The sequence below is a fragment of the Leucoraja erinacea genome, chromosome 4 (assembly GCF_028641065.1).
Source record: "Leucoraja erinacea ecotype New England chromosome 4, Leri_hhj_1, whole genome shotgun sequence".
Classification (NCBI taxonomy): domain Eukaryota; kingdom Metazoa; phylum Chordata; class Chondrichthyes; order Rajiformes; family Rajidae; genus Leucoraja; species Leucoraja erinaceus.
In genome coordinates, this window is record NC_073380.1 from 56,295,859 (window position 1) to 56,309,235 (window position 13,377).

Here is a 13,377-nt window from a genome sequence, read left to right on the forward strand (position 1 = left end):
TTTTTCTACAAATAAAAAACTGAAAAGTGTCGCGTGCAAAAGTATTCAGCCCCCTTTACTCTGATACCCCTAAATAAAATCCAGTGCAACCAATTGCCTTCAGAAGTCACCTAATTAGTAAATAGAGTCCACTTGTGTGTAATCTAATCTCAGTATAAATACAGCTGTTCTGTGAAGGCCTCAGAGGTTTGTTAGAGAACATTAGTGAACAAACAACATCTCGAAGCCCAAGGAACACACCAGACAGGTCAGGGATAACGTTGTGGAGATGTTTAAAGCAGGGTTAGGTTATAAAAAAATATCCCAAGCTTTGAACATCTCACGGAGCACTGTTCAATCCATCATCCGAAAATGGAAAGAGTATGGCACAACTGCAAACCTACCAAGACATGGCCGTCCACCTAAACTGACAGGCCGGGCAAGGAGAGCATTGATCAGAGAAGCAGCCAACTATGGGGTGGCACATGGTAATTCTGGAGGAGCTGCAGAGATCCACAGCTCAGGTGGGAGAATCTGTCCACAGGACAACTATTAGTCGTGCACTCCACAAATCGGGCCTTTTTGGAAGAGTGGCAAGAAGAAAGCCATTGTTGAAAAAAATCCATAAGAAGTCCCGTTTGCAGTTTGCCATAAGCCATGTGGGGGACACAGCAAACATGTGGAGGAAGGTGCTCTGGTCAGATGAGACCAAAATTGAAGTTTTTGGCCTAAATGCAAAACGCTATGTGTGGCGGAAAACTAACACTGCACATCACCCTGAACACACCATCCCCACTGTGAAACATGGTGGTGGCAGCATCATGCTGTGGGGATGCTTTTCTTCAGCAGGGACAGGGAAGCTGGTCAGAGTTGATGGGAAGATGAATGGAGCCAAATACAGGGCAATCTTGGAAGAAAACCTGTTAGCGAGTCTGCAAAAGACTTGAGACTGGGGCAGAGGTTCACCTTCCAGCAGGACAACGACCCTAAACATACAGCCAGAGCTACAATGGAATGGTTTAGATCAAAGCATATTCATGTGTTAGAATGGCCCAGTCAAAGTCCAGACCTAAATCCAATTGAGAATCTCTGGCAAGACTTGAAAATTGCTGTTCACAGACGCTCTCCATCCAATCTGACTGAGCTTGAGCTATTTTGCAAAGAAGAATGGGCAAAAATTTCAGTCTCCAGATGTGCAAAACTGGTAGAGACATACCCCAAAAGACTTGCAGCTGTAATTGCAGCGAAAGGTGGTTCTACTAATTATTGACTCAGGGGGGCTGAATACTTTGGCACGCCACACTTTTCAGTTTTTTATTTGTAAAAAAATTTGAAAACCATGTATCATTTTCCTTCCACTTCACAATTATGCACCACTTTGTGTTGGTCTATCATATAAAATCCCAATAAAATACATTTACGTTTGTGGTTGTAATGTGACAAAATGTGGAAAAGTTCAAGGGGTATGAATACTTTTGCAAGCCACTATATATATATATATATATATATATATAGTTTGTTTGAAGTTGTGTTTAATAGTCTGATGGCTGTGGTGATGACTGAATGATCTGTTTTAATTAGAACATAGAACAGTATAGGGCAAGAGCAGGCTCTTCAACTCACAATGCCTGTGCCGGACATGATGGGTTGTTTGCTGTGCCAGTTTATGTGATGAATCTCTGAAATTCTCTGTTTTTGAAGACTGTGAAGGCTAGAACACTGGAGGTGTTTGAAAATGATAGGTAAGTATTTCCAAAAAGTTTGAGATTTTTTGTGCTATGGGGAATTGGCACACAAGAAGAATTGGGCCTGGGGCAGTTCAACCGTATAACATAGAGGAGGCATACAGCAGAGGACCAGGCCCTTCGGCCCACAATGTCTGTTCCGAACATGATGCCTGCACATAATCCATATCCCCCCCCATTCCCTGCATATCCATGTGCCTATCCAAGGTTGAAAAGTATAAACTGACCATGACACATGGAAAACTGTTTGAGTTTCTTCAAATAACAAGTCAGCTGTTTTCAGTCCATGAAAGAGAAGATGGAGTCCCACTTTTAGAACTCATGGTGGTGACAATACCTCTAATTATATGGGGTGGCACAGTGATGCCTTATAGAGCCAAAGGCCAGGGTTCGATCCTGACTTTGATGCTGTCTGTACAGTATTTTTATGTTCTCCCTGTGACCATGTGGATTTTCTCCGGGTGCTCTGGTTTCCTCCCACACTCCAAAGACATACAGGTTTGTAGGTTAATTGGCTTCTGTAACTTGTAAAATAGTCGCTAGTGTGTATGATCGTGCTAGTGTCTGGGGTGATTGCTGATCAGCGTGGATTTGGTGGGCCAAAGGACCTGTTTCCACATTGTATCTCTAAAGGCTAAAGTAATGTCAATATTAGTGTCAGTGTTGCTCGACACTGAAGTCCCAACCGAGACTGAGTGAATGAATTTAATAATTTTTCTTTCGTGTGCTTTGGTCATTGTGATCCAAACACCACTTTCAGGGTTAAATCATGGGTATTGTTTTTGAAACAAAGCTGATCTCAACAGTGTGAGAAAGATCGTTCCAACTAGCTAGAAATAACAGAGGTGAACAACTGTGCTTCCTACTTTGAACTTCCTAGGCAGCAGCCAAGAGCACCAACATCCACGATGCTGGAAGATTTAGCACACTCTTTCCAAGAATACAATATCCCAAGATATCCAAACAATGCATCCTTCATGCAGAATCTCTGTGTCGAAATTAAAATAACTCAAGAGATTCCTTGGAGCGCAGGATGCTATGGGGTGATCTTGAAGAGGTATATAAAATCATGAGGGGATAATTTCATCAGAACCTGAGGTGCAACTTTTTCACAGAGGGTAGTGGGCATATGGAACGAGCTGCCAGAGGATGTAGTTGAGGCAGGTACTATAACAACATTTAAAATACATATGGACATGTACATGGATAGGAAAGGTTTAAAGGGATATAGGCCAAACAGGGGCAAGTGAGACTTGTGTAGGTGGGGCATCCTGATCAGCATAGGCAGGTTGGGCTGAAAGGCCTGTTTCCCTGCTACATGACTATGAAATTTGATATATTAACATACAAAGCCAAATGTAACTACATTTTGGAGACACAAGGAATTGCAGATGCTACTTTACAAAAAAATGACACGGTGTTGGAATAACTCAGCGGGCCAGGCAGCATTTCTGGAGGACATGGACAGGCAACGTCCATTTCCTGTATCATGTATCTGTACTCTGTGGATGGCTCGATTTTAATCATGTATAGTCTTTCCGCTGACTGGATAGCACGCAATAGTAGCTTATCACAATATCTCAGTACATGTGACAATAAACTAAACTAAACTGCATGTTTCAGATCGGGACCCTTCTTTAGACTGCTGTGGTGGTGAGGTGGGAGGGAGGCGGGGGGATGAAAGATGTGAGAGAGATGGGGGCAGGACAAAGCCTAGTGAGTGAAAGGTGGTAAAGTTTGAAGAGTTGTTTGCTTTCTTGGACAGGGGTACATGCAGAGGCGTACGCTGAGGATCATTATATTTGTGCAGAAACCTGTAGTGAGAAAAGATCGAAATAGGCTTGTAGTTCGCTGTCATCCTGGATACTGTTGAGTGGTCAGTTTGTTTATATCTGGAATTTCTGGCTTGCAAGCCGGAAATTCCTGACAATACAGCCCCCTTAAATGTGTTCAGCTGCACTCTGATTCACAGAATCTTCATTTACTGAATGACTTAGTATATGATAATGCTGCAAGCTTTGATTTTATGCCAGCCTGGCACACAGATCATAAATGTTCCTTTTTTTAAGCTATTATTCAGTACATTGTTTCTTAAACAAACTGACAAGAATTCATTGTGGAAAAATAGAGATTGAATTAATAAAAAAATAAATAGATAGTTACATTAAAAGCCTTTATTTGTTTCTCGTATAATGCTATTTGAGGCGCATGCCAAGCTTCATTATGCCTTTGATCAGCGGTTTATTGTTCCAAGATTGTTTATTTTGGATTTAAAACTCTCTTGTAATGTTACAGATGTTTAAATTTCTGAAAATTTGTGGCAGTGATGCGAGTTACTGTACTGATGCGCTGTGTTTGCTCAGAATGTGCCTCACCAGTGTCTTTTTCAAACCAAAAATCTGGTGCTAAAGGTCAGAACAGCTCATCACACTGGTGAGCACATGTTAATAGTTTGCAGCTTTAAATCTGTGTAATCCTTCACTTGTCAACACATTTACTGCACAAACAATTTATAGCTAATAATGCATCCACTATCACATCGTTGATTAATAACAATTTTTTCCAGAATGAACAAGCCATGTCGTAATGATTCAAAAAATCATTCCGCAGTTAGAACAAGTTTCCTATACCATCTTCCCGTATTTATGGAAAGGGTATTTCAGATCTGCTTGTTGCCCCTCCAGCTGCAATGTATTACAATAAAACATCAGCTTGTTTTCATCCTCTTCAAAATTGTGTAATGTTACCATTTTACGGGACCCACCTAATGGAAACCATAAAAGTAATTTTTATGGAAGGCAGTCGAACTTCACTTAAGGCTACCTACTTTCCTCATGGATTCTGGGACGTGCAGCTTGTGTGGCTTAGTGCTTCTATAAACGACATGGAATTACTACTTGTCCTGCAGAGCACCTTAACATTTAACTATTCAAGCGTTTGAAAGAGGAAGTCTAGACGTTTGATGATACAATGGTGGTGCCAGAAGAAATGGTGAAAAAAAACCTCTCTCAGATTGCGAATAACGTCACAATTTGCCCCCCAACTCTGGGACATAAATATTTCCATGACCCTCAAATAAAAGGTCAGCAACATTTAAATTTTTATGTACATCACCCCGTACACTAACACTATCTTACACACTGGGGACAATTTACAATTATACTGAAACAAATGAACCTACATATCTGCATGTCTTTGAAGTGTGGGAGGAAACCAGACCCCATGGAGAAAACCTACGCTGTCATAGTTCGAAATACAAACGTCGTACATACTGCATTCGTAGTCAGAATCGACCCTGGGTCTCACGTTTACACGCTGTATCTCTAAGCTAATCTAAAGTAACAGATTTGGTTGGGTTTGATGGTCAAGTGAGAAAATAAATGATAGGAAAATAAAGTGAGGGATGGGATTGCACAGAGGGACAGTATTAATTCTGTGGAATGTATAGCTTTCTTCTATGTTACTTAAAAATATTATTAAATAGACCAAGTGGGACCCATTGGGCCCGTCCCCCAACACAATAATCCACCACTCACCCGTTCCCCCAATGCAATTCATTTCTACCACTCACCTGTTAACCCAAGGTAACCCATTCCCCCAATGCAATGATCCACCACTCACCTATAGCCCCCAAGGGAGGCCTGGTCCCCCAAGGCAACCCGTTCCCCCTGTTTCCCAATGCTTAACCCAAGGTAACCCATTCCCCCAACGCAATGATCCACCACTCACCTATAGCCCCCAAGGGAGGCCTGGTCCACCAACGCAACCCGTTCCTCCAATGCAATATTCCACCACTCACCCATAGCCCCCAACTGTGCAGGTCATTTTAAACTTTAAAAAAAATGCAATTGCACTAAGATTTAATGTGATGTAGGTGCCACTGACAAGGCCATCTTTTGTTATTCAAATCTAATCATTAAACTTTGCTGTGCTGGGTTAGGCTGGCAGATTCTTTCCGTGAAGGACATTTGCTATGAAGGACTCAGTGTTCTGGGATAGAAACATTGTAGCCGGTAGGGTGATGTCATAACTGTCTAACTGCCTAACTGCCAGTGCAGATTTGAAGAAATCCAACTTTTAAATGTCACTTTAAAACTTATATCTTCCCCACTACGACCCTTTCTTGACAACAGAGATCCCATTGTGATGTCATTTTCGGTTTTCAGAATCTTCATGGCAGCTTGTGTAAATTAGATCCCATTGTAATTGGACTACTGTGAGATAGCATTGTGACATCATCACTGGAAGCTGCTGGAAGAGTCTCCCTGTCAAAGGCAGTTACTTTTTTCAGTTGTTTTTTTAAGAACGTTAAATATCAATAACGTGAAATATAGCATCAAATCTGAATGGAACCTGATTATCGTGAGGACGGGGAAAATATGAGTAAGATTCTGCAAATATCTCAGTGCTACCGCGTAGTGTTTTGGTGAAAATACTAAAATTTTTAGTAATATAGAGATATAAAATTATATATTAACTGTTCACAAGCGAGGCACTCAGTCCAACTAATTGAAAAATGAAAACTAATTAGGAAGGAAGTTGGAGGGAGAAAACTCACACAGTCGCGGGGAGAACTTAGAAACTCAGTGCAGACGGCATTTGTGGTCAGGATCGAACCCGGGTCTCTGGCACTGTAAGGCAGCAACTCTACCACTGTGCCACCCTCCTGTCCATATTCTTGTCTGTCCATATCCTTCCCCGGATGCTGTCTGACCTGCCAGCAGTTTCTTTTGCTCATGAACTGATATGTTGTTGTCTGTGAAACACTTCAAAGGTATTTCTCAGTAACATCACAGTGTTAAAATACATATGCAAGGTTTTCTTTTCCTTTCAAAGAAAGTATCTGCCTTTGAACCAATCATTTATGTGATTAACAATCTTAAATATTTGTACGGAAATATTTATACTTGCTCTTTCTTCTGCAGATTAAGCCTAACTCGGTTTTAGATATGCTATCAGATGAGTTTATCAGATGAGTTTGGCATTTTGAATAAACTTAAATACTTTCTGAAACAATGGTGTAGTAGAAGAATTCTTTATTCACTGATAGAAACTAGTGTGGATTGTTGGTACAATGCTGTGGTTTATACACTTTGTACGTAATTGATTTATTTCAACACATTAAATTTGTGTCTTTCAGCTGGAGATTCAGTCCTGTTGCATGTTCTTTCCAATTGAGAGCCTGCCCTCACCAAGTACGATCGTGGCTGGTGACATACCTGGCACAGTGAGGAATTGGTACCATACGGAAGAGAACATGCCTGGAACTTTGGTCATCTGCCTACCTCAGATCAAAGTGATTAGTGCAGGCCACAAATACATGGAACCTCTACAGGAGATTCCTTTTGTGATTTCAAAGCCTATTCTTGAAGAAGGTAAGCTCTTAGCCCAAATCCTTTTAGACTTTTGGCTTTAGAGGCACAGCACAGAAACCGGCCTTACGGCGCGCAGACCAGCGATCATCTTGTGCACAGGCAATCTTGTACACAGGGACAATTTACAATTTTTACTGAAGCCAATTAACCTACAAAGCAGTACATCTTTGGAGTGTGGAAGTAAACCTGAGCACCCTGAGAAAACCCACAAGGTCACAGGGAGAACGTACAAACTCCACACAGACAGCACTCGTAGTCAAAATCGAACCCGAGTCTCATCAATGGATTTTCATCAGAACCTGGAAATGTTAGAAAACAAAGTTGTTTTATGCTGCAGAGGTGGAGAGAGCAAGGAGAATGCACATGCAAGGTTGACACAGATGGTGTTGTTGGCTGGAAGAGTTTAGGAAAGGAATAAGTTGGGGGATGGGACTGCTTCAGAGCAGAGAGGGAATTCAATGTCATAAGGAAATCAGAGAAGGTTTGTTAGTTGCAGGTGATCTGTCTGCAGGAGATGTAAATTTAGGAAGACGAATGAGAGGAAAACAGTGTTAGAACATTGAACAGTACTGAACTCGAAGGGAAGGCGCGGAAGGTAAGACCCGCCAGTTCCTCTCACCAGGCATTTTGTACATTGTCCACCACCGTCACCTTCTCGTTCCACCCCCTCTCCGATTCCCGATCCATGGGACGAGCAGGTCCAAGGCTCGGCGGCCTTCCCTCTCCAAGCGAGATGGGGCTTGCGGTTGGGATGCAGCCACAGCTCGCCAGGCCGCTGGGCCAAGCCACAGGATGCTGTGGGGCCACCAGCAGCTCTGTCCGTGTCGAGGCCCTGCCCTGCTTTCCACTGCCTTTCTGCTTACCAGTCCTCGGTCCGACTCCCTCCTCTCCAGTGCACGTGGTGAGCTAAAGCCGGACTTGGCGGCAACCTCTCTGGGCTCGGTTTTGTTGCCGCAGCAGTGAGCGGTGGCCCGCTGGGAGGTGACAGTCTGTCAGGCGGCCCGCCGGGAGTAACAGTACCAATTTTAGGTGATGAATACAGAAGTCACACATCAGAATTGCCCTGATTAACTTTTGACATCTGGTTGCTCTCAGATGCATTTAAAAACGATTGAAATAGATAAGGCAACTTGAGTTAATTTCATTATTTTTAAACTCTTTTTAAGATCATGTTTGAAGTAATTTTCTTCAGCCAAGTCCTGCCATCCTCTTAAAAATAATGGGTTTGCACCATATATAAAATTGAGGCATAGATGAAATAGACAGTAGATTTTTCAGCAGACTGGCGGCGACTGTAAAGTTGACATTTTGGGTTGAAACTCTCCCTCAGATTTAGAGTTAGGTGATAGGGAATCTAGAAGTATGAAAATGTACAGAATGGAATAGAAAGGTAAAGAAGGTGCAGGAAAAGTATGGTGCTGGCTTTGATTTGTCCTGTACCTTTTCATACTTCTTGTTTCCTTCTCCCCTGTCTCTGTCTGAGGAAGTGTCTCGACCAGAAACATCACCAATTCCTTTTGTCCAGAGATGCTGCCTGACCCCCTGAGTTACTCCAGCATTTTGTGTCTATTGCCAGAGGAGATAGCTGAGGCAGATGCCATAACAGTATTTAAAAGACACTTGGATGGGTGCATTGGTCGGTATGAACGTCACTCATTCTGTCTTTCCAGAGATGCTACACCTGTCTTGCTGAGTTACTCCAGCATTTTGCGTCTATTATGACTCTATGGATGGGGTGTTGGGCTGATTCCAACCGATTGAGAATATTTTGTTAGATTATGGTCCAAACCTGATGGGATCCAACAAGTACCAGGTCTGGGTCAAGTATCCAAGTCCATTCCAGCTCCTCAACTTAGTCCATTTACACTCCACAACTGTACCCAATGTAAAGTGACGGGTGAGTCCAGAATCATCCAACCTCAAGCTTGAATCTGTCTTTTGCCTCACAAAGCCCAGGCAAGGAAGTTAGATACAAGCTGCACCGAGCGGAGGATGTTGCCAACTATTTTCTACAGAGCCGCTGGGGGGAAAAGTAAGTTTAATTAGGTAGGCCATTGTCTTCACAGTTGCCTGCTGATGGCTTTAAATTTCAACCTCAATTGTCCATTTTAATTTTTTTTTCAAATGTTCAGATTCAAATGCAAGGGTAGTAACTGATGTTATTGCCATGAATTTTAATTGTCTGCCATCACTGTAATTCCAATTTCTCATGCATATCCAAATATGACTATAGAAACATAGAAACATAGAAATTAGGTGCAGGAGTAGGCCATTCGGCCCTTCAATATGATCATGGCTGATCATCCAACTCAGTATCCCGTACCTGCCTTCTCTCCATACCCTCTGATCCCCTTGGCCACAAGGGCCACATCTAACTCCCTCTTAAATATAGCCAATGAACTGGCCTCAACTACCCTCTGTGGCAGAGAGTTCCAGAGATTCACCACTCTGTGAAAAAAGTTCTCCTCATCTCGGTTTTAAAGGATTTCCCCCTTATCCTTAAGCTGTGACCCCTTGTCCTGGACTTCCCCAAAATCGGGAACAATCTTCCTGCATCTAGCCTGTCCAACCCCTTAAGAATTTTGTAAGTTTCTATAAGATCCCCTCTCAATCTCCTAAATTCTAGAGAGTTTAAACCAAGTCTATCCAGTCTTTCTTCATAAGACAGTCCTGACATCCCAGGAATCAGTCTGGTGAACCTTCTCTGCACTCCCTCTATGGCAATAATGTCCTTCCTCAGATTTGGAGACCAAAACTGCACTATAAAGTACAGTTTAGAAGCTTGTGTGGGGACCTTGTTGAAACTTATCAAATAGTGAAAGTGCTGTATAGAGTGAATGTGGAGAGGATGTTTTCACTAGTGGGCAAGTCTAGGACCAGGGTCCATCATCTCAGAATCGAAGGATGTACCTTTAGACAGGAGATGAGGAATCATTTATTTTGTCAAAGGGTGGTGAATCTGTGGGATTCATTGCCACAGATGGCTGTGGAGGCCATCAATCGATATTTTTAAGGCAGAGATTGACAGATTCTTCATTGATAAGTGTGTCAGGGGTTGTGGGGAGAAGGCAGGAGAATGGGGTTGAGAGGGAAAGATAGATCAGCCATGATTGAATGGCAGAGACAACTTGATGTGCCGAATGTCCTAATTCTGCTCCTAGAACATATGGATTATAAAAGATGTGGTAATAGGCCCTTTAATTTAAAATGTGTCCATGAAAAATGGAAGCTCCTTCTATTTCTTATTGCTCAATGGAGTATTTTGATCGGAACTGTGAAGTGCCACGGAGCATGGTTTAAAATGTAAAAATCCATGGGACTTGCAGATTAAATCAGATTTCTATGACATGGAATAATATGTTCACATTGTGCAAAATTCATAATGTCAAAAGCAGCAACTTATGTCATTTGTGGTTAATCAAGACCTAAACTAAAGAATGGTTCTATGTTTGTCAAATTACCCCAGTGCAATCACTAACACTTCATGTACTTTTGTGTTACACGCTGTATGTTGCCTGCAATAAGAAGTCATATTTCCTGTACATAAATGTGGTTTTATTTAATGGTTCTGCATTTCAGCAGTATAAATGTGAAATGTGGCAAGTGTTTAAATGAACGTAATTGACTTTGTAATTTTGCTTGTCACTGTTTGTCATTTATGATGCAAGGTAAAACATTTTCTTTGAAAGTAGTGATTGAAATTTTATCTATTATTTGATTGCTAATCTGCAATAATTTAAAAGTGATCTCGGACAGTGAAGGATCCCTTTTGTTTGCATTTAAAAAAACAGGTATTGCTACAGATTGTTCACCGTATTTTTAGAATTTACTGACCTTAGTGATGTATTAACAGCTAACTATAAATCTGCAGTTAAACATCTTTACTATGCCTTACCAACAGTTTAAAAGCAAGTAAGTTGTTTAGCTTTCTGTCTGAGAATGTTTTAAATAGGCTGCAACCTGATTGCTTGTTTGAGTTAGAGTAGATTGAAGCTGTAGATGAGATTAGCTTTATGGATGTAAAGTCTCCATTCCATTTAGTGAAGCAGAGATAAGCAGGAGGAGTGCTGTACAAGTGAATTTCAAATATTATTTTTGGAAGTGTGCTTTGTAGGCATTGAACAAAATCCAGAATTAATTTTATAAAGATTACACAGGCAGAAAACAAAGCAGTTTATATTAACAAAGACTAAAAGCTAGAAAAACATTTTTGATTTGGGGCAAGAATAAGCTTCTTTTTAACTGCACGGTAGTTGCTTTCACTTAGATTTTTGGAAAAATGATTGCATGAAAAACATATCCAGATAGATATCTTTGAAAACTGTTCTTGGTGTTGGAAATTTTTATTTTTATTTTATTTTGGGCAGTACGGTGGCACAGCAGTTGAGTTGCTGCCTTACAGCACCAGAGACCCGGGTTTGATTCTGACTCTGGGTGATGTCTGTACAGAGTTTGTATGTTCTCCCAGTGATTGAGTAGGTTTTCTTCGGGTGCTCCAGTTTCCTCTCACACTCCAATGACATCCAGGATTGTAGGTCCACCAGTATTTGTAATTCCTTCCTATAGTAGGTTAATTGCCTTCAGTAAAAATTGTAAATTGTTCTTAGTGTGTAGGATAGTGTTAGTGTACAGGTGATCGCTAGTCGGCGTGGAGTCGGTGGGCCGAAGTGCCTGTTTCTATGCTGTATCTAAACTAAACTAAAATGTGTGGTGTTGGTAGAAGTTAATAGTTGGTTTAGTGATGATCTATTTTGCTCTTTTGAAAATGAGATGTAGTAATGAAAATAGTTGAAGACTGATGTCAGAATACAGGTTAGATATTGGAGCTTTCTTGATAGGATCCCATTGCAACATTTTGTGTTACATAAGTTTTTAACATGTAACAATATCAATATGATTTGTTAAAAGAAGTGCTTGAGTAACTCAGTGGGTTATTCAGGAGTAACTCATGCAGCATCTCTAGAAAACATGGATTGGTGACCTTTTGAGTCCGGTCTTTCAGACCAAGAGTCCTGACCCAGAAGGTCATTTATCCATGTTCTCCAGAGATGTTGCCTGACCCACACTGAGTTACTCCAGCACTTTGTGTCTTTTTTTGAGAACAAATTAATTTATGGCTTTGCTCATCAACTTCAAAATATATAAGAATTATTTTAATTTCACTGCACATCTCGTATGTGTATGTGACGAATAAACTTGACTTGACTTGACTTGAATTATAAAAACAAATATATGCAAAAGACCCGGTAGGGGGCGGCCTGTGCAGGGAAGCCTCTCCTGCTCGTCCCCTGAAGACCGGATGCCGGAGAGGAGAGAGGCGGCGATAGGTGACGCGTGAAGCAAGGATGATAGGAGTGTGAACTGGGCTCTTGTCTTCTGCGCCCTTAAGGTCAGCTGCAGGAGGCGGCCCAGTGCAAGGAGAGGGATGTTGGTGTGCTGGTCCAAGCAACGCAATGGCGGGAGGCCCTGCAGCAGCCTGGGGCTTGCCTGGATCGGGCGCTGCTCATAAGACCTAGGGCACAAACTGTATTTTGAAAATGGCATCAAAACCTGGCACCTCTCGAATACGGTCTCAGAGGACCAATTCTGTGCACTTTGCTAATCAGGGATTATCGTTATACTTTACTGAGCTATATGTAAGAAACGATTTTCACTGTGCATTTGCACATGTGATCGCAAAGCACAATTGAACCATTAGTATAGAGTGAGCAGAGCAGGGGAATGAGCAGTCTTTAGGTTCCCCCATGCAAATGTCAGCGAGGAGGAAGCATTGTTACCAATTCATACTGATTGATAAAGATTGATAAATGCCAATGAGAAAGTGAGTTGATCATGTGCCCCCATATGGAATTCATTGCCACAGAAGGCTGTGGAGTCAATGGATATTTTAAGGCAGAGATTGATAGATTCTTGATGAGTATGGGTGTCAGGGGTTATGGAGAGAAGGCAGGAGAATGGGGTTGAGAGGGAAAGATAGATCAACCAGATCGAATGGTGGAGTAGTTTTGATGGGCCAAATGGTCTAATTTTGCTTTATCACATGAACATGACCTGAGGGGAAATGAGGAAATTTCTTTGCTCAGCAATTTATGAATAGAAATGTGTGGTCTGAAAGGAAGGTAGTACCAAGTTCAGTTGTAACTTTCAAACAAATGTAGCTGTACTTGCAAAGGAAAACAATAAATGCGGGGCTAGAGTATAGAATAGAGTGATAGATCGAACTACCAAACGCACATTCAGAGGGCCAAATTGCCTCCTTTTATGCTGTGTCATTTTAT

At 41.6% G+C, this 13,377-nt stretch overlaps 1 protein-coding gene across 6 annotated transcripts in view; it reads left to right on the plus strand.

Annotated features, from left to right (window-relative positions):
• The window catches only part of LOC129696443 (intermembrane lipid transfer protein VPS13B-like), an 811,841-nt gene that overhangs the window by 470,481 nt on the left and 327,983 nt on the right, over window positions 1-13,377 (plus strand). For all 6 annotated transcript variants that reach the window (XM_055634334.1, XM_055634333.1, XM_055634338.1 and 3 more), the window contains exon 23: window positions 6,865-7,099. In XM_055634334.1, the coding sequence (XP_055490309.1) occupies window positions 6,865-7,099 (235 nt within the window). The remainder of the gene's footprint in view (window positions 1-6,864; window positions 7,100-13,377) is intronic.